A 23,805-nucleotide genomic window follows, 5' to 3' on the forward strand; every position below is an offset into this window, starting at 1 on the left:
CACCTCTGGTCCTTCCCCCCAGGGCTGCTACACGGTGATCCTCAACGCCTTCGAAACCTACGTCTACCTGGCTGGAGCCCTCGCCATAGGGGTGCTGGCCATCGAGGTAAGTGACGGCCCCACTTCTGCGACTCCCCAGAAACAAGGAACACACAGGGTCGGGGACAGATCCCCCAGGGCCTGCAATCCCCATCCCAGCTCCTCGTCCTTAACCAGGATCCATGGGTCCCCCGGCCCAGGGACTATGGGGTGGTAAGCCCTGCTGTGTCTGTTCGCTGTCCGAGTCATTATTGGACTCGGGACACATCTCAGCAAGTCTCTGGGCAGTGGTGACGAGCAGGACCTAAATGTCACTCCCTTATATTCCTCCCACGCCCCCATTTCCACCCCTTTCCCACCAAATCCCCACTGTCCACTCCCCAACCTCACCCAAGGTCCAGAGTGAACTCTTGGACAGCTGACGACGGAGGGGCTGCTGTCTGTGCTGCTACATCAGGCATGTTCTCTGTGGTGTGTTCAGGGCCTGTAGGGCCTTGTTAACCTCACAGGGTGTTCTCAGCCCTCCTTACCTGAAGGTCCCAGCGCCCTCCAACGGGAGGCAGCTGCAGCCTCTTGTAGACACCAATAGGGGGCGCTTCGGCCAGAGGGCGGAGCTGCCACCTCCCTTCCGGTCTCAGGGATCTCAAACCCACTGCTTAGGGAGGTTAGAGGAGCAGCGTTACCCCCACCCCACCATCTCCAGGAAGGGGCAGTAGGGCTCGCAACACCTGGCAACGTCGTCACCTTGCTCCGCTTCAGACTGTGTCTTACGGCCTTGTATAGAGAAGTTCGTGGGACTATTAGAGACGCCGGAAAGGGTGGGCTCATTTATTCACTCATTCATTCATTTACTCAGCAAGCATAGACTGAGCCCCTACTGTGTGCCAGCACTGCTGGAGGTGAACAAGTCCTCTCAGAGGAGGTCACAGTGAACAGGAAACATAAATCTGTGCCGGGCCCAGGGACATCACAAGCACATATCCGATGCAGGAGGAACATGGGCTTTTAGAGTCCAGCTCCTCAGCCCCTGTGGGAGGCAAAACCCTGCTCCCAGATGGGGACCTTTCCCATGGTCCCCACCCAGCCTTGCCTTCCCACCCCGTCCCTCCTGGAGATTTGGCCATGAGCCTGTCGTCTGGGGACTGTCCCCTTGTGCTACTTGCAAGAAGAGCTGTGGCCGTGGGGGCATCAGCCAGTCTGGTCAGAGGGGCATTCCTGAGTGGGTCTCTGCCTGCCCCACCACCGCAGGGCTCTTAGACAGGTGACCACTGGTTGCGCTTCTACTCTGGAAGGGCTGCACCTTTCATGCCTCTTAGTAACAATCCTGGTGGCTTTTCACTAAGTATCGATTACATAACAGGCACCATTACATCATTAGATCATCACCTTATACTTCAATCTCACCACCTCCCTTTGAACTAGAAGTGGGAGAGCACAGGTTCTGAGTGTGGGCTCTGGGGTCAGGATGCCTGGACTCAAACCCTGGCTCCGCCACGTGTAACTGTGTGACCTTAGGCAGGTTGCATGACCTCTCTGTGTCTCACTTCCTGGTCTGTGAAAAGTTTCTGAGAAAGCACTTCAAACTATGCCTGGCACACAGTGAGGTCTGAAGGGAAGTGTCTGGCCCAAGGTCATCGCTGGCAAGTAGGGAGCTGGGTTTGAACTCATGTCTCTTGGTTTCCCAAGCCCCCTTCGCCCCATGATTACACTGCACGCAGAGGCCAGTGGCTGATGAGAGGAGCTTGCCACCAAGGGAGTGTCGGGAATCCCTACAGCAGGAGTGTGTTGTGATGTTCCAGACCCCTTCCCCTGGGAGGGGGGCCCGTGGAGAGCGGTGGGGACCAGCGTGTTGCCTAACGAGCCAACTCCTACTTTCTGTGCAGCTTTTCGCCATGATCTTCGCCATGTGCCTCTTCCGGGGCATCCAGTAAAGGGTGTGACCTGAAACCTGAAGACTCATCCCACCCATCACTGCCCAGCACCCAAGCCCTCCCTCCCCCTCCCCCACACCCTTGCCCCTTTGACCCTGGGGGCAGGGGAGCGGGGGAGGTGAGGCCATCATGAGTGGCTAGGAGAAGGGACGGGGAAATCGCTATTTTTTTAACAAAACAAAATGACAAAAATATGGACTGATGTACCCCGCGTGGATTCCAGTGGGAGCCATGGGCTCTGCACAGGTGCCCCAGCACCTGCACCCAGGATGCCGTCCACACTGGAGACCAAAGGGATGTCAGTCCTAGGTCCCCTCCTCAGCCCAGCCAGACTCTGGCAGCCCTCAGTGCTTCAGGGCCAGGTGCCAAGAAAGTGAGAATTTAGGCAACAAGAAGGCAAAAGCAAATCTCGGAGAGAAGTCCCCAAAGCCCAGGGGCCCCAAGGAGACATGGTCAACACCTCCAGTCCTTGAGGACTTGGCACCTACATGCAATCCCTTGTCCTCCGGTGGATGGAGTGATCCCTGCTCCTGCTGGGGCCCAGGGTAGGCTGCGGACACTGGACCCAGTGGCCCAGCTGCTGGTCTCCTTGCTTTCCGCAGCTGTTGGACCGAATCTGGAAGGCGCAGATTCTCATCCACAGTCACACAGCATATGCCTGACAGTTCTGAACGAGAACTGGGTCATCTCCAAGCTGCCTGTCCGTCCCTCCAGGGCTCTGTCAGTCCAGCAGATCTGCTGCTCACACTCCTCCCTGGCCTCAGCATTGTGGTTTCCCCCAGAAGAGACAGCAGAGTGGCCAAGAACTGCCTCTTCCCAGCTCCACAGCTAAGACATTTTGGGACTCTGTCACCCCTGCCCTCCTCTCACCTCCCCACACTTGTAAGCCCCCAGAAACACACACATGCACACACACCAGAGTCCCGTTTCCACACTGCCCACCTCTCCCTACAAGCTGTCGCTTTCCCTGTTCTGCACCAACTCCCTGGCTCGGCTGGAAGGAGCCCCCAAGATCATCGGTTCTCCTCTCCCCACCCAGAACTGTGGTTTGGATATCTTCTGTAAGGTCCCCAACAAGACATCTCCACCGTCTTCATGAACACCTCCAGGGGCGGGGAGTTTACTACCTCCCAACACAACCTCTGCCTTCAGACTGCTCTGACTATAGCGTCAGCTCAATACACGAGATTTTCCTGTGGTTCTTTCCATGGCACCCCACTTGCTCTGTCTCCTTCCCTAAGTGTTAAGGCCACATGTTGTCTCACCCTGAGCCCTGTTACCTCCAGGCTAAAGAACTTCAGGGCATCTCATCATTTCTGCGGTGACATGGTTTCCTGTCCCTTCACTGTCCATAGCACATTTCTGAGTGCTCCCTCCAGGCTTGGGCAGGGAGAGCTTTTCCCACAAACTCACGGACACCCACTGCGGCACCCACAAATCAGCTCCTCATACACAGACCTCAAGTGCTAGACCAGTATCGGCAACTGGATTGCAAGATGCTTCAACCCCAATCAGTCAGGAGTGGCTGCCAGAGGCGGTGCCGAGGATCTGAGGTTTGGCCTGGGCTCAGTGGGAGGGCAATGTAATCTCTATTAGTAATGTCTGCTGGATACCTTAAGCTTGATTAGTGATGTCTGCCACAGGCATGGGAATGAGGACCAGCGGGATGCCTGCCCTCCTTTCCTGTCTCCACTCTCTTCAGGGTCTGGGACAAGTCCATTCTGTCTCAGACCTTGTACCAGCTTCCAGCCTCCCCTCATGCTTTCTAGCCACTGGGAGAGACAAAGCTGCAGCCCAATGCTCCCTTAGTTTACCACCTGCCCCCTTCTGAGATGCAGTCAGGGCTCTGTGCCTGCTGTAAAGACTTGGTTAGACCCTCTTCCCGTCGCTCCCTTGCCCCCTGCCACTCTCCTGCTGTCCCCACCTGTCCTGGCCCTCTCTCCAGGTCTCCAAACTGGGGCTTTCCAAATTGTCCGTTAACAGCCTGCCCTGGCAACTCCATGATGCCGTGAGCTGCCTAGTGACTAGGCATTCCTGGGATCCTGGGGGCCCCACAGCTGGCACCCCAGCCCAGCATGAGAAGGGCATGGGGCCTGCCTCTCTAGACCCACCCACACGCTTACCTCCAACTTCCTGGAAGAGGCAACTGGATGGTCTGAGATTGACCAAAAAACAAACAAAAAAACCCAGGCTGTTTAGGCGCAACTTAAGGTCAAATTGGGCAGCTGCAGTCCAGGGGCAACCCCAGCTTCTGGGCCCCATCTGGTCTCCTACTCACTGCCCACGAGAATCTGGGGCCTTGAAAGTAAGAAGAGCCTGGCTTCTGGCACCACCCTGCTCCTTCAGTCTCTTTCCCTCCCACCCTTCCTAGGCCCCACAGGAAGGAGTTCAAGGTCACGGAGGACCATCTGGGTGAGGTGGGCTCATGGGTGGATGTGAGACTGTCACCACCAGGGGCTTTCCAGAAAGGTGCCAGGGAGCCCTGACTCTGCCCCTGCTGACCTTCCCAGCCACTGACCCCCATGCTCAGGATGAAAAGGGAAAGCAGGCCAGAGGTCTGCTCTCTGTAGCATTAGCCCAGGCTGGTAGCTATTTGCAAGGTTGCCTATGTTCATTCAAGGCGTGTGGGAAAAGAAAGCTCCACTCCAATCTAAGGAGCCTCTCTCAGGCTCGAGCTGGCTGGGCTGATCCAGATATAGCCCATAAATAGGTGCTGGTGGCAGTTGTCGGCTGCTGGGGTAGGAGATTAGGAATGCCTCTTTAGAGACTTCATCTGACCCCAATAACAGGGCAAGGGCCAGGGAAGACCTTACACACAAGTCATGCACCGTTCCTTCCTGCTCCAAAAACTACTGCCTCTGGGAGGACATACATCTTAGAGGTTGGGGCCCCTCCTCGGCCTCCCTGGTCCCTCTGTCCTATCCATGCCTAAGGGGCCTAGACAGGATCCCTCAAACTAGCCGAGGCCCCAGCACCCCGTCTCCCCAGAAGCCCCCTCTCCCCTTCCCCCTTGGGCCCTATGTTGAAAGTCTATTTTGAAAAATGTAAATGTTCCTTGCAGTAGATAGCAGAGCTAATTTATCATGTTTATTTCCTGTGAGCCCCCCCCTTTTATATTATATATCAAGAGTTTTTGTAATATAAAACAGGACACCCACACTGATGGTTTTGCACTGGTTTTTGTGACCATTTCTTACAAAAAGAAAAAGGAACGAAGAATAAATAGTGACCGTGAAGAAAACTGGTCTTGATTGGGGGGTGGGCTGGGGCTGGGGCAGGAGCTAGGCAAGAGGGTGCTGGGTTCTAGCGGCAAGGGAGAATGGGGAAGGGACATTCTGGGTCTTCCCAGACCTTTAGGATGGGAGCTGGGCCCACACCGAGCCTTCCTCACTGGATGTGTGGGTGCCTTTGGCCCGCTCCCCTTTGTCACTGCATCCTCCCCAACGAGGACTCCTTGCTTTACCATCCTCCCTACTCCCACCCCCCAGGCTGTATGTCTTGTCTGCCAGGCACTCCCTCCCTCCGGGCCTCAGAGCGATGTTTAACCAAACAGCACAGAATTTCAGGAACGCTGCTCTGTGTCAGAGCCTGGGCAGCGCCATCCCAGTGGGCCCTCACCACACCCCATGGACTAAGGCAGTGCTCCCCCCATCCACCCCCAGGCTGAGAGGAAGCTTGGCCGGCTTAGCCCCAGCAGATGCCCAACGCAGAGCCTGACTGCAGACCTCATGCCTCCGCCTCCCTGCCTGCCTCCAGGGGATCTACCGGCCACGCCCAGCGGTGACAGGCCAAACTACCCTTCACCTGTTAGAGGACGTGGCCTCAGCCTGTAGAACTGCCCACCAGCCACCAACACTCCCTCCCAAAGGCAGCGGTGGGCTCCCAACCTGCCCAGGGCTCTCCCTGAGGACAGGCACGACCGCCAGTGGCAAGACACCAATGCCAGGAAAGAGCAGGCCCTTCCTGGCGTCCAGGTTCCTTTCCCCTCAGCCACGGTTACCAGCAGCATAGCCTTAGGCACCTGACCCGCTGGGCCTCTCCTCTGCTGTGTACCAGTGGTGGTGCCACCACTCGGCTGGGCACTCGACATGTGGCTGCAGGGACAGCTGGGCACAGGGGAGGGCAGTGTGTGGCCCCGTGTGGGCAGGGTCAGGTTCCCGGACACAGGCCCACATGGCAGTAGCCAGAGCTGGGCTGTACCTACAGCCTCTTGCCCCTTAAAAACGTTCTTTTACAAGAAGCAAAACTGCTTCTTTCCACGTGTCTCCAGAACACGGGCTGACATCCCTGGTGTGCACACTTGTGTCCTGGAGGGAAGGAGCGTGTTGGGAGGAAGGACTAACGGGGGGCCCACAAGCTTGTGGGGCTGCACGGGGTCTTCAGCTCTAAAGGAGCCAGTTGTTGGCCTTTTCCAGGGCATCTGGGGGGTGGTAATGAGAGGAGGTAGCCTGCTGAAATTGTCCTGTTTATTTCCCCTGCTGAGTTTGAAGGGTACCCAGTCCTACCCCACCAGGCCTCGGGGGCAGCCCAGGCTAGAGGTTCATAGGGCAACACCCTGGGGAGTTGGTGAGGGGGCTAAGCCTGGTGAACAACAGACCCTGGAGAACATGCCAAGGGACAAAGAAATGCCACTGCTTTTCTTTCATCATCCCCAAACCCCATCACTTCTAGGTAGCTTCCACCTAAGGTTATCTGTGTGTCCATCTGTCAGAGCCAGCCTGTGGGTGAGGCCGCTGGCAGTCTCTGGACCCAGGCCAGTTGGGAGAAGGGGATTCCTAGGGGCTTCCAGGAGTTGGGGTAGAGGCAGAACAGCCTTGAGTGAGACCTCAAGAGCCAAGGTGGCCGGGACAGGGCTCTGCTACGTGTAGCCCACCTCACAGGAAGGCTGAAAGAGAAGTGTCAGCTTAAATACAGCCACCCCTGCCTGGCAGCTGCAGCTGGGCTGTGGAGAGGGCAGGTGTGTGTGTTTGGGGTGGAGGTCCCCACATGTAGGGAGAACCCACAACAAGGAGTAGGGGCATAGGGTCAAGTCCTCAGGTTTTCCAGGCATAGACAGATGCCAAGTTCAGCTGCTTGGGAACTAAACTGGCTGGGGGTGTCAGGGGCGGACAAAGAGGCAGCCCGCAGCCTCTCTAGAGAGAAGAGTCTCCCAGCGGAAAGGGCAGGAGCCGCCCCTCAGCCCAAAACCCCGTGATGCAGGGTCTTCAGATAGTGTCTGTCCAGGGGATCCGGAGGCCAAGAGGCCAAAGAAAAGGAGGAGTCACTATGTGGGGCAAAGAACAGCGGTGCAGAGGCCCCGTCCCTCTCCAGACCTGAAAGCTCAGAAGATCACAGCATTTGGGGAGTGCCCAGGAGGAAAGGAAGGTGGCCACCCGTCTGCCTGGGGCAAGGCAGGGTCCTTTCCACCTTCCAGGAACCAAAGAGAAACAGGCCCAGGGCCTCCCTGCCCCAGAGGGCCCCCGGCCCGGCAGGCAGCTAAACTTTCTTGGGTTTTCGGCCGACTTGGTAATAGTAGTAAATGCTGATGGCGACAAAAAGGAGGCGGCTGGCCAGGAGCAGCAGGATCCCCAGGGTCATGAGGCCCGTTTCGGCGAGTGTGGCAGTGACCACTGTGGGAGAAAGGCCGGAAGGGAACAAAGGTCAGAGGAGGCATGTGCCCTCACCCCCACCACAGGGTGGCACGCTGATCCGGGAGTCCTGGGCGGACCGCCTCCTGCTCTGCCCTGAGCCAGGGGTCCTGCCAGCTGTCTGACCCCACAGACATATCTGTTCTGAGGCCCCACACGTGACAAGGACCAGGGCCTGTGGGCAAAACCAGTGTGTACTATCACACTTGTGCTGCGGTGTGGAAGGCTGCAGATACACGGGGGTAGGCTGTGGAAATGCAGGGGTGTGCATTCAGGAAGATACAGGTACATGGTAGGTGTGCGAGCACAGGTGTGCAGACGCACAGGTAAACAGCCACATGAGTCCCTCCCCCTCAGACACGTTCCATCACTTCCTGGAAACCCAAGTGGCAAGAGCTGGAAGATAGGGACAAAGCTGCCCTTCCTGCAACCCGCCTTCAGCCTCCCTACCTCACTGCCCACCTTAGGACTCACCTAAGAACTGGACCCCGAAGTAGCAGGCTTCCGTGAGCAGAGTCCATCGGATGATAACCTTCTCAGCCGTGTAGAGAGCATTCCACATGATCAGGGAGATGCCTGGGTGGGGACGAAGAATGGGACAGCCTGACCCACCCACCTCTCAGGGCAGGGGCAAGGGGCCTGTTCCTCCTCCCTTTGGCCCTACCTAGCAAGGGAGTCAGGATCCTGGACTTCCACACCTGCCCCCACGCACGCTCCTCAGATTAAAACTCATCCATCTGTCCCATCTTGTTCCCTCCAGGTTCAACTCTGCTGCTTCAGCCATAAGCTCATTCCTGTTCATGCAATTTCCTATTAACCATGGGACACTGGGCAAGTCAGGTCCCCTCACTGGGACTCAGTCTTTTCATCCATAAAATGGGAAAACAGCTCTAGGTACCGTGCCCCTATCAGGTTCAGTTATGATTCTGGATTAATGAGAGTCGATGAGTTAATGGGTTACCTGGTCTATAATCACATTTTCTTTCCAAAATGGACTCCTTGGAGACAGAAAATCTGAGCCCATTAAGGAATCACTCTGAGGAATTCCCCAAGGGGAGAAAGGTAGACCATATTTTCAGTGGAAGAACCACTCTCCCAGACCCAGCTTACCCAGTGTCTGCTGGCTCTGAACACCAGATATGTACTCATTTTAGTTCAACAAACCTAACTCCATAACCGTAGCTCTCCCACTGTGTGGGTGAATTGCTTAAAGCCGTCCCAATCTCCACCACTAGAGTTACTGGAGCTGGCCCTTGAAGGCTGAGTAGAAATGCAATTGGCACAAGACTGGTGAAAGTGTGTGCAAAGGCACAGAGGCCATCTGAAACTGGGGATGGGGCTTCATGAGGTGTGGCCAGATGTGGGGGAGGTAGGTTTGGGAAGGCAGGCTGGATCCATCCCACAGATGACCCTAAATGCCAGGTGGAAGAGCCGGGACTTTACTCTGCAGACGACAGAGAACCATGGAGTGCTTTGGGCAAAGAGAGGGCCACCATCTGGGCTAGGTTTTTAAAACTGTAATTCAGCTTCCTAACAAGCACTGTATGTGACAGATTGGAGAGGAAACAAGTGGTTCAAATGAGAGGCCCAAGGGCATGAGGGGTTTGCAGACACCATGTTGAATATGCCGCCTTCTCTAATCTGTGAGGCCCTGGAGGGCAGGACCTGGGCCTCATTCATCTCTGTATCCCAATGCCCAGGTGGTGCTCTACACCAGGAAGCGCTCCGTAAGTGCTCATTCCAGATGATGGCAAAGACGGAGCCCCAATCCACTGGGTGCATTCTACCAGTGGCCACAAGATGGCAGCATACACCCAGCAGAGACAGACGAAGGCTGGAGGGAGAGAGCTCTGGGAAGGGGAGCCCCTGCACAAAGGAAGGCTCCCCATGTGCCCCTCAGCCACAGTTGGTCCCCTAGCTGACCATCACCTCCCCCAGAGTCTGCCCCAGCAATACTCACTGAGGATGGCCCCACCATAGAGGCGGATGGGAGTCTTGCTGGTTACTTGGGCTCCATCAAAAACCGCGTCATAGAGCTGGTCAGGGAAGGCAAGGGCCTGTGGGCAGCGGGTGGAAGGCTCAGGGTGGGAGGATTTGATGTTGAAATTTCCCCTGGACGTCTTCTTCCCCCAGGAGCAGGGGCAGCGTCCCTGGGGCAGGCCAGGGGCAGGAACGTGATCGCCCCACCCCCACCCCCATGCCAGGACAGAAGGGGCTGGGGTTCTCAGCAGCAAGGAGGCAGAACTATGCACATGGATCCAGGAGGCTCCAGGCCAGGCAGGCCTAGGTGGGATGAGGGTAAGGAGCCGGGACATGGAGGCGGCCAGGGAGGCTTGACAGACGGGCCTCGGCATGATGGCCATGTGGGGAGGGGCAGGGGAGGAGCTCCACAGAGGCCGAGGCTTCCCCAAGGGTGGACTGGGGGCTCACCATGATGGCGATGCCAGAGAAGAGCACAGCAGAAACAAACTGCCAGACCCTGGGGAGGCATCAAGAGGAAGGTCACGGACAGGTCCCTTGCTGCCACCCCCAGACCCAAGGGGACCCTTTTCAGCCAAGATGTCCAGAGATGGCCAGTTTGTGGGCAGGGAATGAGATGGGATGCAGTCAAGGGCAAGAGCACAGGGGCAAGGCTGAGGAGGCGGGGTCTTACACAGCCCCTCCCCATAACGCTGTCCCCAACCAACACTGACACATAAATGCTCACCTCAGCCCCAAAGGCTCCCGAACAGCAAACTTGATTTCATTGCCCAAGACCTGGCTGATCTGTGGACACAGAGAGGTCACATGCAACCCGGCTGAGGCAGTGCTCAATATGCCTAGCCCACTTACCACCCCCCAAACCCCCTAGCGTGCCCAGGGATCCACCTGGGTACCTCTGTTTAGCCAAAGGGCCACCCAGGCTGGGAGCGCCACCCTGAGGTCACTCCCTCACTGCCTGCCTGACACCAGAGCTTATGGGAAGGAGAAAATAAGGTGGCTGAGAATGAAAGCTCAGGGCTCTGCTAGATGTGGGCTTGAAGCCTGGCTTTCCCACTTACTGGTGTGGCCTTAGGCAAGTCACCTACTCCCTTAGAGCCTCGGTTTCCTCATCTATAAAATGGGTTAATAACTTTATCTGCATCTCCCAGGGCTAGCAAGATTAAATAATGCTTATGGTACAATAAAGCAGCTGGTACAATAACAGGCACATAATAAGCATGCAATTAATTGTAATAATCTGTTTTCATTTTTATTATTATTCCCCTAACATCTCCATTAAGTTTCTAGAAAAGGAACTAAGTCCTGGGGCTCCTGCAGCTATATGGGTCTCAGCTCCTCCCTCCCCAAATGGGGGGCCAGACCTGCCTCCCCAAACTGGTGCTCAGAGGTGGACCCCCGGGTGTGGCCGGCGCAGGGCCCCTACTGAGGCCTACCTTGGAGCGGTGTACCTCCCCATCGTCGTCCTCACCACCCACACCTAGGATCTTGCGGGTCTTCAGGCGGCTGACAAGGTCGGTCTGGCTGTGCTTTTTCATAAGAGGTGGGGGCTGCTTGGCCGCCATCTTGTCCTGGCAGCCGGCCTCTGCAGAAGGGCTGCAGAGAGACACCAGCCTCAGGCCATATATCCTGCCCAGCTTCCAGACCTCAGAGGGTACCAGGCCCCAGCCCAGGCTGAGGCCTCCCCGTAAGCCTTGGGTGGATAACAAGACAGCAAATCTGAGGACCCAGGCTCAGTTCCCACTGCCTAACCACCCTGCTGTGTGATGAAAAAGGGGAAGTCAATGCCCTTTTCTGGTCTCAGCTTCCTCATCGGGATATGCATTTGGAGTGAGACCACACCCAAAGGTTCCGGGGGCTGGGGATAAATGAGGTTTAGAAGAGGGAAGAATGTGGCCAGGCCTGGGCCAGTGGTTCCTGAGCTCTGGGGTCCAGGCTCCCCACTGAACTTTTGCCCAGATAATTCCTGCTGCCCAGCAAGCACGCTACACCCCCCCTCCCCCCCGCATATCCCTGAGACAAATTCCTTCAAACCTGCCAGGACTGAAGGAAGGGAAGGGGTCTGGCCCAGCAACCCAGCTGAGCAGAAGGAAGGCATGCCAGGAGTGTGGGCGGGGCTTCTGGCCATCCACACCTGTCCCTCCCTGTCACCAGCGCCCACCTCCAGCCTCTCCCACCACCCACGATCCGCCACAGCCCCATCCTGGGCCAGGTCTTAAGCACCTACTGTGTGCCAGGCACCGTGGAGGGCAATCAAGACGCAGAGCTGTGTCACGTGCTCTATCTCACCACCAGTCAGCACAAAACCTAAGCAGAAGAGACGGGAGTGTAAACCGCCACGAGGCAAAGGCTTCTGGAAGCTGGTCTGGGGTGGCACTGGGCTCCTCTAATCCCAGCCTCTCTGCCCTGCAAGATGGGTGCTATTTACACCCATTTCACAGATGAGGAAACCAAGGTCAAAGAGGTTCCACAGAAATGGACTGCATAACGGTAGCTCCCATACCCCAGTGCATGCCAGCTCCACCCAGGCAGCCAGGGTTTAACCACACTGCTCCTTGGGGACCGAGGTGCTGTCACAACACTTCAGCCACTTGCCACCATCTCCTTATGAATCCAGACAGAAGGTCTAATCAGCCTGGTATCCCTATTGCTGCCAGGTGGGCCCAAAAGCCATTGTTGAGAACAGTGAAGAGCTGGCCCCTCACCCATCCCTCCGCGAAGGAAGCACCTGGTAGCCTGGCCCTCGCCCTTCCTCTTCCGGCCTCCCCTCTGGCCTTGTAGTTTTAAATTACATACAGCAAAATTGACCTTTTTGGTTGTAGTTATATGAATTTTAGTACATGTATAGAATAGTGTAACCACCACCTCCAACTTGGAAGAGGGCAGTTGTATCACCCTCACTCTGTCCAGTCACACCCTCCCCTCACCTCTAACCCCTGGCAACCGCTGGTCTGTTGTCTGTCACTATAGTTTTCTTTCTGTTTTTCTCAAATGTGTCATACGTGTATTAATGCAATCACATCGCCTAGAACCTTTTGAGATCAGTTTCTTTCTTTCAGCAAACTGCCTTTGCCATTCCTCCAAGCTGTGTGCCCGCCACAGTGCCCGCCTCTTCACCGCAGGGTACTATTCCATGGGACAGATGGACAGATGTACCAGTGTCATTACCCAGTCGCTCACTGAGGGACAACTGGTTTGATTCCCGAGTTTGATGATCATGAACAGAGATGCTATAAAGATCCGTGTACAGACTCTTGTGAGACCATACATTTTCATTTCTCTAAGGTAAATACCCAGGAATGGGATGATATTGAGTTATATGGTAAAGCTACAGTTCACTCTAGGAGAAAGTGCCAGACTGTTTTCCACTGTGGTGACCCATTTACCCACAATGCACGAGTGTGCCAGTTCCTCCACATCCTGGCCGGCACCAGGTATGGTCAGTCTCCTTCCAATAGGTCCCCTTGTGCTTTTAACCCTCCCCCAGGCCAGCCATACTGCCTGATTCAGTCCTTACTGGCTGTGTGACTTAGACAAGTCACCTCACTGCTCTGAGCCTCAGTTTTCCCCATCTGTGAAATGGAACAAAAATTCACACCTCCTAGTGATCTTGGGGCAAAAAAGAAGCTTGGTCAGAGCATGCTTCTTCATTTAAATGTGTAGCCACTGCACATTTAAATGAAGAAAATACAGTTAGTGAGGATGTGCTGTGAGCCAGGTATGGGATGGTGGAACAGGGCCCCTGCCCTTTAGTAGCTCACAGCCTGGTTGCAGAGGGGGAGCTGATCTGTCAGTCATCAATAAGAGCAAGTAGCTTCTCTGAACCCCAGTGTTCTCATCTGTGACATGCAAACAAATGGAAACCCTTACTCTTCCCCTAGGGCTGCTGTAAAGGGAACCAAAATAATGGGCAGGAAACGTTTTATAAAGTGCCAGCTAACTGCTAAAGCCATTAAGACCTAATGGTTCAGTGCTTAACTGCTGATGTCATACTCTGACTTCAAATCCCAGACCTACGACTTCCTTGCTGTGTGCCTGTGGCATCATCACTTAATCTCTCAGTGCCTGTCTCCCCATCTGTAGTTGGGGAAATAAAACATCCTACCTCATGGGGATGTTGTGAGAATACAAGATGTGATTTCCATGAAGCGTGTGGGACAGTGCCTGGCCTCTGAAACATGCTGTTAGATGAGCACTCTCCCCCTCCCCCAGCTCCCCCATGCAGCAGTAGGTCTGGGGTAGAGGCCAGGGAGCCTCAGGAGAGGGGCCCAACGTCTCCACCCCACTGGGCCAAGCCCCCAGACCTCAGTCCCATGGCATAAGGCTGACACGCAGGCCACAGCCCACCAGGTCTGGGCTATGTCCATGACCCCAGCTCACAGGGTCAGCTGCCTCCCTCTGCCCGACAACCCCTTCCCACCAACACACAAAGCTCCCCTCTGCACCCACCAAAGGCCTGAACCACAAGCAAAGGCTGTGAGGTGTGGCAGTGCCAACCTACTGGGGCTGGGTACAGAAAGGGACTCCATTTGACACTGGCATCACTCGTAGAAGGGACGAGCTTTATCCACAGGTACTGCCATCAGGTACCCGGGCTGGTGGGACCCACTCTGGCTACCCCAAAGCCCAGCCCCAGCAGCGAGCTCACCACCAACAAAGGGCCCTGGAGCCTCCCGGGGACAGTGAGATCTTGAACTTGACGTCCAGGGAGTAGACCCCTGCACCTGCTTCTGCACAGTTAACTGTTTGAGCACTGAGTTCTATCCTCTCTTCACCTGCAGGACTGGGCCAAGCCCGGGGAGGGGAGGTGGGCAGCTGCAATTCTCCTATATCCCCCAGGACCTAAACATATCCCACCCCGAAGGCAAACCCCACACACATCCCCCTCAGATCTGCCCTTGAACTATCTTCCCCTTCAAGGCCACTCTACATGTTTCTTTTAGGCCTGGTCCCATTTTAACCCAAGAAGACAGAGGGCATCTCCCTCCACTCCCCTCCCTGCATCTGGCTGGACACTGACCTTGGTGCAAGATCTGGTTTCGAATCCTGATTCTGCTCTCTTACCTACTGCGGGGCTTTAGGCAAGTCACCACATCTCTCCCAGCCTCCGTTTCTGCCCCTGTGAAAGGGGGGTACTGAGAACGCCCACTTTGCAAATGTGCTAGAAGATAAAGAGAGGGAGTGCGGGCAGTGCCTGCGGCCAAGTGCCCTGCCTGGGACAGGCCTGGCCCGGGCTCCTGCTTCCTTCTCTTCACTCAGCCATGCACAATGGAAAAAGCCTGCCTGGCAGGGCTGTCACGCTTCCTTTCCCAGACCCAGCTGCCATCTGAAGGGCCCCAGGGCTTCCTCAGGTGCCAGGCTTCCTGAGGCTAGGGGAAGGTGTAGAGCGCAGGGCTTCCCCGCCCCCCACCTACATATTTACTTGGGAGGACCTGCCACGCAAGAAGGGAGAATGTGGCTTGCAACCCCGCCAGACTCTGAGTTCATGCCCCTCTGCAGTCTGCCCCTGGCCAGCTTCTCTGACCTCAATTCCCAACAAAGCTGGCAAGTCACTGTCCTTTTAATAGTTTCTGCTTCTGAATAATTGCCCAGCCAGGAAGGCTCTCCCTGCCCTCCGCTCCCCCCACCTGGATGGTCCTAGTTCTTTGCATGGCCCCTCTGCCAGAGCCTCTTCCCAGGGCAGAGCCCTCCCTCCTATGGACTCATGGGGTTCAGAGTAGGTGGCCTCTGCCACTCCCAGCCCATACTCCTAGGCATGTCACAGGCAGTTGGCCCCCGAGACCCAGTAATATGAAGGCAAGGCTGGGAGTGCCCATCTGCATCTCCCTACTGGTCCTGGGGGCACAGTAGGCACTTTATCAGCACAGGTGAATGAGTGACAGTCGGGCAAAGGAAGCAGGTCTCCCTATCCCCCCAGATCACTCAGGACCACACTCAGTTCAATTTGGCAAGGCCCAGGGGAGAGGCTCTGCTCCACACACACACTAGACAGGACAGAAAACTGAGGCCCAGAGTGGGCAGGGTCTGCCCAGGCCACACATGAGCTGGTGGCAGAGGAGAGCAGGAAAGGGGCTTTGCACTCAGGCAGGGCTGGGTTAGAATACTGGCCAGGTGGCCTTGGGCAAGGGGTTCATGGGGGGCTAAGAGAGTTTGCAAACTCTCTCAAAAAAAGGCCTGGCACATGTGGTGCCTAGGCATGCTGGGGTTAGAGGGCTGGGTGAGGCTTTGCCTCTACCACCTTATAGAGCTGAGGGCAGCTCTGCAAGGTGAGCACCAAGGGCCCAGGTTTCCCTCTGCAGGGCCTGGGATAGTCCTGGCACCTGAGCTCAACAAATATGTGACCAATTAGAGTTGGGAGAAGGTTCCCAGAGGCCCCCTGCTGGCCAAGGTCTGACCCCTTGCAGCCCCATTCCCCCCTCAGGTGCTGTGGCATCAGAGGCTGGGAAAGAACACCCCCAAAGAGCTCCCAGTGGCAGCAAGACAGAGCGGCCAGGACGGGCCAGGGGCCAAGCAAAGCCCCCGGAAACTGAACCAGGCAGGAAGGGAGAGGCTCATCAGGGGTGAAACTGTCAGAGGCTGATGACAGAGTGGGGTGGGGGTGTATACTTAATGATTGGGAAACTTGGGCTCAAACCCCAATGCTTTATCTTAATTGTGCTGTGACCTCAGGAAAGTTTCTTAACCTCTCGGAACCTCTGTTTCCTCCGTTGTGAAACCACGCTACTACTGCTTAGCTCACAGTGTTGTGATGAGGCATTCCGAGAAAAGGCACCTAGTATGTGCTACATAGAGAACAGCAATGAGTAAGATTATGGGGCAGCTGCAGGCCCTGTTTTGGAAGCTGAGCAGATGGGGCTGGGGCATCATTCTCAAGCCCATCCTAAAGGACCTCTCCCAACCCCTTGAAGACTTCCCACGAAGCCTGGTTTCCATAGAAACAGGTGGACTGCAGAGCTGTCCCTGTCATGCAACCTGACTAGCAGGGGAAGGGTACAGAGAGGAAGGGGCCTGGGACCCAGAACAGCCACCAGCTGCTGAGGCTATGATTCAGGGGACAGTCACTGCCGCTGTATCGCAGCCAAGAACCACTTCCTTTTCAAACAAGACCCTCTGCAGGAGGAGCAGCATACCTGCCCCCCCCATCTGGTAAGGAGAACTGCCCCCAGTCGCTTCCCCCCTCCCTGAGGCTGGAGGTGGGGGACAATTACTTCTAAGACCAGCAATTCCCTGTAACCCCACCACGACCCCACGAGGTTGGCCATATTATCACCCCCACTTTATAGATGAGGAAACTAAGGTCCAAGTGACTTATTCAAGTGTCTCCTGGAATAAGTGGCAGAGCTGACATTCAAACCAAATTATGCTTTAACTGGTCATCCTGAGAGGAGCTGGGGTGTGTATGTGGGGGTGTATATGTGGGAGGGGGAGCGGTGGGGGAGATTGTTTGGTGAGCCTGACCTCCAAAAACAATAAGCTTTAAGCCATCTTCCCCTCTGCATCTCCCCCTGAGAGTCCCTGGTGGGTCTCCAGCATCTGAGCTCCACCCTGGGGTCCAGCCTCCCTTGGATTAAAGCCTATGACTCCAGCAGGACCTGGGAAAATCTGCAGGGAGACCCATTGTTCTGTTATCACATTTGTGCAAAATAGCTGGAAATGGAGTTTGGGACAGGGCAACACCAGGGGGTGGGGGTCAGTGAGAGCCTCAGGTCCCTGGCCAGGGAGAAGGGGAGGCAGGGAGGACCCCAACAAGGCAACCAGAGCCTACACCATCCACCCTGTGGTCCTTTCCTGGGGCAACCCATCACCCCCTTGGGCAAGATGGGGTCTAAAGACCCCCCCAGCTCAGAACCCACCACCTGGGCCCTCAGGCAGAATGAATCTTGGGGCTAAAGGGACCTGTGTTTGCATCGTGGCTGTGCGTTACTAGCCCTGTGCCTTTGGGCAGACGACCCTGTCCATTCCTTCATTACAAATGGGGGGGGGGTAATACCTGACTTACTAGGTTGTGAGAGCTAAATGAGGAAGTCACAGGACACAAAGGAGGCTTAAGGGACACAGCTGCGTTACCAACATTATCACAGCAGACTCTGGGGATGGGTTTTTGGGGATGGGGGTCTCAGGGCCCACAGGCTAAGGGAGGAAGCCGAGGCCAGGCTGCCATGCAATGCAGCAGGGCTTGTATGCAGTGTGTCCCTGGAGAGGGAGATTATTCTAAAGGCCAGGCCAGCCTTAGTCAGCCTTGTCTCCCAAGCAGCCGGTGAGCCAGTGGCTCATCCACCTCTGTCACGTCCCACCCTCACCTCCCACCATCACCATGGGCTCAGTGTCCACGCTGCCACAAAAGGCAAGGATGACAGAGTAGAACCGGCAGGGAGAGGAGGGAGCGCAATGCAAATCCTGCAACAAAGCTCTGTAGTCAAGAAAGGGATGCCACACCACATTTTCACAAACCTCCAGGAACCTGAGAGCTGGCAGCTGAGGGTTTGCCCTGCAGCTGGAAGGCTGACTGGTGGGGGAGCCCTGAGTCACTGAGCTGAGACAGGCCAGCTCAGGTCACCGGCAGATTCTGCCATCACAGGTAGCCAGGGCAGGACTCTGGGACTCAGTTTCCTCATCTGAAGAAATGGGAGTGTGGTCCAGGCTACGACATTCCTGATTTAGCTTCCACACCGGGCGGTCCACTACCCCACACTCCAGCTGCCCGAAAGGCCCTAGCTCCAGCTGATAGAGACACACATATTCTTTCTCTCTACTAGTTCTCGTCTTTCGAAGGCACCTGATTTCCAGAAAGGCAGAGGAAGGCCCAAACTTTCATCACAAACAAGTATCTCCAAAGTGTCAGGGACAAAAAATAAACATTGCCTGCTGTGTTGGAGACTGGGGAAGGTACAGCAGGGCAGAGTGCCAGGAGGGGACACCCCTGGGGGCCTCAGCCAGGGCTCTGAAACTGCTGCTGTGTGTAAGGGGTGGGGGCAGCCATTGTCACCACTCAGGAGTCACTGAAAGGGTTTTCCCTGTTCCCAGTGTCACTCACAAAGAGCAGAGCACATGGAGAATTCCTGTCCTTTTCAGGCCAGGAGTGGGCCAGCCTCTCCCTTGGCCCAGTGACCATGTCAGGGCCCTCAAAGGCAGCTGGTGCTTCTGTATTCCCAGGGGGCCAAGGTCATTAGGACAGCCTTGCTTCCGGATCTCATGCTGCCAGCGCTCTTCTGAGAAGGCAGTGGACACATCCCTCTCCTCTCCCACTTCCCCCCACCCCTGTAGCTGCTCAGGAACTCAGAGGGGGAGGAGAGGAGAGAAGGGAGGGAGTTTCCTTGAAGGGATGCACTACCATTTTGAGGCAACTTCTTCAGAAGCCAAGTGCTGATCTGCCTTCTGGATGGGTTGGGGGAGGCAGGCAGAAGGGTCCCTGTACCTTTCCCAGGACGCTGATGGGCCAGAACCACAATCCAGGACTGACCATCTCTTCCAGGGCTTGAGGCTCTAGCTTAGTGTTTAAAGGAGGTCACAACTCAAAAGGCCTGTGTTTAATTTTGGCTCTACCATTTGTTAGCTGCATGACCTTGGGACAGTGATACTACCTTTCTCAGCCTCAGTTTCCTCATCTGTTAAATGGGTATAATAATGACACCTACTTCCCACCAATGAGAAGATGCATAAAAAAACACCTAGAAAAGTACCTGTTTCATAGTGAATGCTCAATAATGTTGATGTTGTTATTCTCATACTAGGAGAGTCAATTCTTTGCCTCAGTTTCCCCCCTGACCATACCAGCTTCAGAACAGGTCTTCTTCCAGGCAACATATAGAGTGGGGTGCTTATAAGGGGGTGACCATGGGAAGGAAATGGGGAGAGAACAAGGGTCACTCTGGGTCAGGAGGAGGATGCTGCCCCAAGTGCACTAACAACACGGTGGGAAGGGAGAACCCGGGGAGGCAGCTGGCAACAGACTACAGAGACGTGGAGCCCCTTGGGTTACTAAGCCTGGGTGGCTCCCCTCCACGTCCCTGGTACTTGGTGAGGCCTGGCCCTGGGAGGGACACAACCAGTGCTGTGAATGAATGGTTGAGATACAGGGTGAAGGGAAAATATTGTGCGCCAGGAGTCAGAACATTAGGTACCCTGCTTTGCAGCTGCCTCTCCTGGACTACATGTTCTGGGATGACCTATGTGCTGTTTCTGAGCAACACTTATCTCACCTGTGAAATGGGGAGGCTCCATCCCTTCTCAGCCAGTCTTGCCTCCTATCTCTTCCCCATGGCCTCACTCCACCCTCATTGCACTGGCTCTTTACCTTTCCTCAAATACAGCAGGCACATTCCAGCCTCAGGGCCTTTGCACAAGTTGTTCTCTGCAGATCTTTACTTCCTGAAGCTATCCCCTACCTCCTCAGGGAGGCCTCCCTGACCACCCTTTTTAAAATGGCAATCTCACCCCTGGTCTTAACACTCAGCTTTTCCCCTTTACCTCCCAATACACTACATAATTTGCTTACTGATTTTTAGTTATTTGTCCCCCCCCCCCTTTGCTTTAAGTGGCAGCCATGAGGGAATCTTTACTTTGTTCACAGCTGTCTTCACTCACGACATCATTTTGGGTGGAGAGCTCACATTTTGTTCAATGAGGGCAAGTACAGGACAGCACAGGGCTGTGTGGAATATAACTGCACTCCCCCTCCTCCCCCCCGAAGGGCAGACTCTTTCTCCAGCAGAGGACATGGGTCTAACATAAGATCTTGGGGGAGGGGAGGCAGCTGAGTGTGGGATTGGAGAAGCTGGAGGCGGCGGGGGGTGGGGGGGGGCCTGGAGGCAGAGCCCTACAGAGAAGCTTGAGCAATGGACCCAGGTGTTCACAGCCAGATATGGGTGAAGAGCTTCAGGCCTCAGTCCTCTTCTCCAAACTTGGAAGGGCTGATTAAGCTGACAGCATATGGGCGAGAAAGGTGAAGCCAGGGCAGCTGGCTCCCAGGGTATTGGGGCCAGAGGGTGGTCTCAAAGACCAGACCGCCCATTTTTCAGATGGGAACAGAGACATGGAGAAGAGACAGTACCTTATTTCCTAACAACCCAAGAAAAAGCTTTCCTCTTGGGCTGAATGTGGAGCTTCGGCTAAGGAATGGTCAGTGCCCCCTCCTCTCCAACAACCGTTCCCACCCCACCTCCAGTGTCCCAGGGATTTGCGGGCTGCAGGAAGAGAGGCCGCCAGGGACGGAGGTGGGCATCCCTGCAGCCCAGGGGCCTTCATCCCGCGGGACCGCCCCACCAGGAAAAGTTTGTCTGAAGGAAATCAACCAGGAAGTGCGGAGCGGCCTTGGCTTAGGATGAACCTCCGGGTTTTCGGCCTCCGCCCCGCTTCTGGCCCCCGCCCCCAACGTTCCCGCGGAGAAAGCCGCTCCCCTCCCGCCGCAAGGCGGCGGCGGCAGCCGGGGACCGCGTGGGCGCGTGGAGGATGGTGCGAGGAGACGCAAAGCGAGCGCCAGAACCTGCTGGGCGCGGCGTTCTGGAGGTTCCTCTACAGACCCCCAGGGTGGTTGCGAGCATTTTGCCGACAGTCGGGAGCCCCAGCCCACCCTGCGCCAGGCCAATTGCCCCACATCGCCCCCTTTCTGCTGCGCGCGCGACTTAGGGGAGAGTGGGGGGCGTCGTCTCCACCTGTGCTTCTCCTACCCCGCCCCCAACAATTGGGGCTTAGGCGCGGCTTCCATTTCAGCCTGCTCCCCCATCCTCCCAACCAGCCTGGAGACTAGGGTCTCTCCAGTCTTGCTTCTCCCCGCTCCAATATGTCCTTTATCTCCCAGATTCAGCCACTCACCCACTTTCTAAGACCCTAGGCGGGGAACTCCGGGCAGTTGGGCGCCCCCGGGTCTTCTAGCCCAGCACCCCCGCCCCCACGGCCCCCCGAACCAGAAGGTCGTTCCAGACTTGTGGGCTGCGGGAACTCCGCCACCTCGGTCCGCGGCCCAGCGGGGGCTTGAAGGGGAGGAGGGGACTCGCAAGTTTGTGCAGTGTACTCCCCGGACAGGGGAACAATGGCGGGGGGTGGGGAGTGGTGGCACAGATGGAGGGGGAGGGGACAGAGAACCGAGCGCGGCGACGGAGTCTGACCCCAGCGAGGGAGAAACTGCTTTTCGCTCCGTTTCTCCTGCTCCGAAGCAGAGAGCGCGCGAGCCCAGGAGGAGGAGGCTGAAGGCAAAATAAACAGTCCAAGCGGGAGGAGACGGCGGAGAGACAATGCCGGGGAGAGGGAAACCGAGTCAGAGGGAAGGGCAGCGAGCGGAGAACGCGAAGGGAGGAACAGAAGGGCTTCGGAAAGGCGCCTTGGAGAGCCGGGGAGGGGTCCCGTGGAGTCCCGGCCGAATCCGCCGGTGCCAAGAGATCCTGGAGTGCCCAGCTTGTGCGCACGGGGTCCTCACTGTCCCCAGCGGTCCCTGAGGCCGCAGGGGCGCCTCTGAGCTGCGCTGCGCAGGCACCGGCCGGCCGGCGGCGGGAGGGGAAAGTGCGAGGTTCCGAAGCGGCGGCGGGGAGCAGAACTTACGTTGCTAGCGCATGCTGGCGCCGGCGGCGCGGAGCTGGCGTGCTGGGGAACCTCCGGCGCTCACATTGCGCCGCCCGCGCCGGGCAGGACAGGCCAGGGCCAGGCTGGACTGCGCGCGGCACCCACCGCGGCCGGAGTATGCCCGAGTCTGGCGTCCCGCGCTGGTCCCTCCTCTCAGTGCCGCGTAGAAGCCAATGGCGCGCCGTCCCCTCCCACGCGCCGGGCTGCCTCGCCCCCGAGGGTGGCCGCCGGGGCGGGCGGGAGAGAGGGGTTGGGGGGGCCTGGGCTCCGGGCTCCCCTGCTGAGGCTTTGCTAGAGACGGCCGGCGGGGGGCGCGCTCACGCCCTGGGAGATGGCGCTTCGGAATCAAAACTCGGGGCTGCCCAGGAAGACTTTCTTGGCAAGTTCTGAAGCCCGCCCCTTTTGTGAGACTATCAACACTCCCATAGTTTGGCAAACCACAATGTCTTAAATACCTTTGGTGTAGTCCGCGGGGCCTCGGCCAGTGTCTAAAATGGAAGGGACTGCTTGGCTGGTACTCAAGTGCGTAGTAACACAATTTCAATGGTCACCTGCCGAGCGCCCTCCACTCCATGCCAAACACCTTGTGCTCAAGGAGTTACAGATATTGTTAACTCATTTGATTCTCACAACCACCTATAAGGTCGGGGTGATCAATCCCATTTTACAGATGGCTGTCATTGTTTGATTTCATTTAGCCTCCTGGCTTCCAGCCCAGGCCTCCCCTTCTCTCCCCCTACTAGGCGTGACTTTGCCAAATAACATGATACCAACACACACACACACACACACACACACACACACACACACACACCCCTTCATCCTCCACACAGCCTCAGCGATGTTGCTGTAAATTGCACTGTCACTGACTAAGATCTTATCTGGGGCTCCTGGACATGTGGAGGTGGGAGAGGCACAGTTGTCAGATTGGGGAAAAGGCGGGTAAGAATGGGTTTGGGAGTTCTGGAAGCTCTCTGGGAGCCTTTCAGCCTAGACGAACCAGGCTCCAATAAACAACACCTCTCCCCTCAGATTCTGGACTCATTTCAACCTCCTGTGACCAGTAATGTGCTCAACCCAACTCCCACCCCCTGCACCCTCCCTAGAACACTGCCTGCATCTCTTCATCTTGTCTAATGGTCATACACTGGGGGTGGCAGGGAGGGAAGAGGTAGGTGGCTGACATGCTATATTTCACAAGACAAGAAAATGGGGCAGAGAGAGGTGAGTGGTGCCCCAGGCATCTAGCTAGGTGGGTATTTTGACACTAGGTCTGAGTTCTTTCTGCAGTAGTTTCTTAAAGGTTCATCAAGCAGGCCCTGGAGCCAGACTGCCCAGGTTCAAATCCAGGTCCAGCATTTTGGTGACTGTGGCCTTGGGCACACACAGATAGCAGAAGAAACAGCTCATAATAGCAGGCAGTCCTTGGGGGGGGGGGTGTGCAGAGTAGAAGGAAGAGACAATATCCATTACCCTCCCCCAGCATCCACTTTCCCTCAAGAGCCCATTAGAAGCTCTTGTACTCTTCCTATACATTTTTCTAAAGTGATGTGCATCTACTTCTGGAACATTCCTTAGACTGTCCTTCTGCCGTTAACCTTTCTGAGTTACCTCACGTTTACATTGAGCGTTAAAAAGTTCACCTCGCTGGGCTATTGTGAGGATTAAAACTG

At 56.2% G+C, this 23,805-nt stretch overlaps 2 protein-coding genes across 9 annotated transcripts in view; one reads left to right on the forward strand and one right to left on the reverse strand.

Moving 5' to 3' along the window:
- The window catches only part of TSPAN18 (tetraspanin 18), a 180,198-nt gene extending 175,069 nt beyond the window's left edge, over positions 1-5,129 (forward strand). For all 5 annotated transcript variants that reach the window (XM_019746421.2, XM_019746423.2, XM_074336252.1 and 2 more), the window contains 2 exons: positions 23-106; positions 1,923-5,129. In XM_019746421.2, coding sequence (XP_019601980.1) covers positions 23-106; positions 1,923-1,970 — 132 coding nt within the window. In that variant the 3' untranslated portion in view covers positions 1,971-5,129. The remainder of the gene's footprint in view (positions 1-22; positions 107-1,922) is intronic.
- A 1-nt stretch (position 5,130) lies between these two features.
- Positions 5,131-22,354, reverse strand: TP53I11 (tumor protein p53 inducible protein 11). 4 transcript variants are annotated; one of them, XM_074336253.1, is made up of 9 exons: positions 22,112-22,342; positions 19,258-19,394; positions 11,805-11,884; positions 11,014-11,173; positions 10,305-10,363; positions 10,028-10,076; positions 9,558-9,654; positions 8,072-8,173; positions 6,423-7,579 (listed from the first exon to the last, which is right to left on the reverse strand). In XM_074336253.1, exons 4-9 carry the CDS (start codon positions 11,140-11,142, stop codon positions 7,446-7,448), a joined length of 570 nt encoding a protein of 189 aa, XP_074192354.1. In that variant the 5' UTR covers positions 11,143-11,173; positions 11,805-11,884; positions 19,258-19,394; positions 22,112-22,342; the 3' UTR covers positions 6,423-7,445. The 4 variants fall into 4 exon arrangements, with proteins under 4 accessions (XP_019601985.1, XP_074192354.1, XP_074192355.1 ...); XM_019746426.2 differs by lacking the exon at positions 19,258-19,394 and having other exon boundaries at positions 5,131-7,579; positions 22,112-22,341; XM_074336254.1 differs by lacking the exon at positions 19,258-19,394 and having other exon boundaries at positions 11,801-11,884; positions 22,112-22,354.
- Between the last annotated feature and the right edge of the window lie 1,451 nt (positions 22,355-23,805).

The sequence above is a fragment of the Rhinolophus sinicus genome, linkage group LG06, assembly GCF_036562045.2.
Source record: "Rhinolophus sinicus isolate RSC01 linkage group LG06, ASM3656204v1, whole genome shotgun sequence".
Taxonomy (NCBI): domain Eukaryota; kingdom Metazoa; phylum Chordata; class Mammalia; order Chiroptera; family Rhinolophidae; genus Rhinolophus; species Rhinolophus sinicus.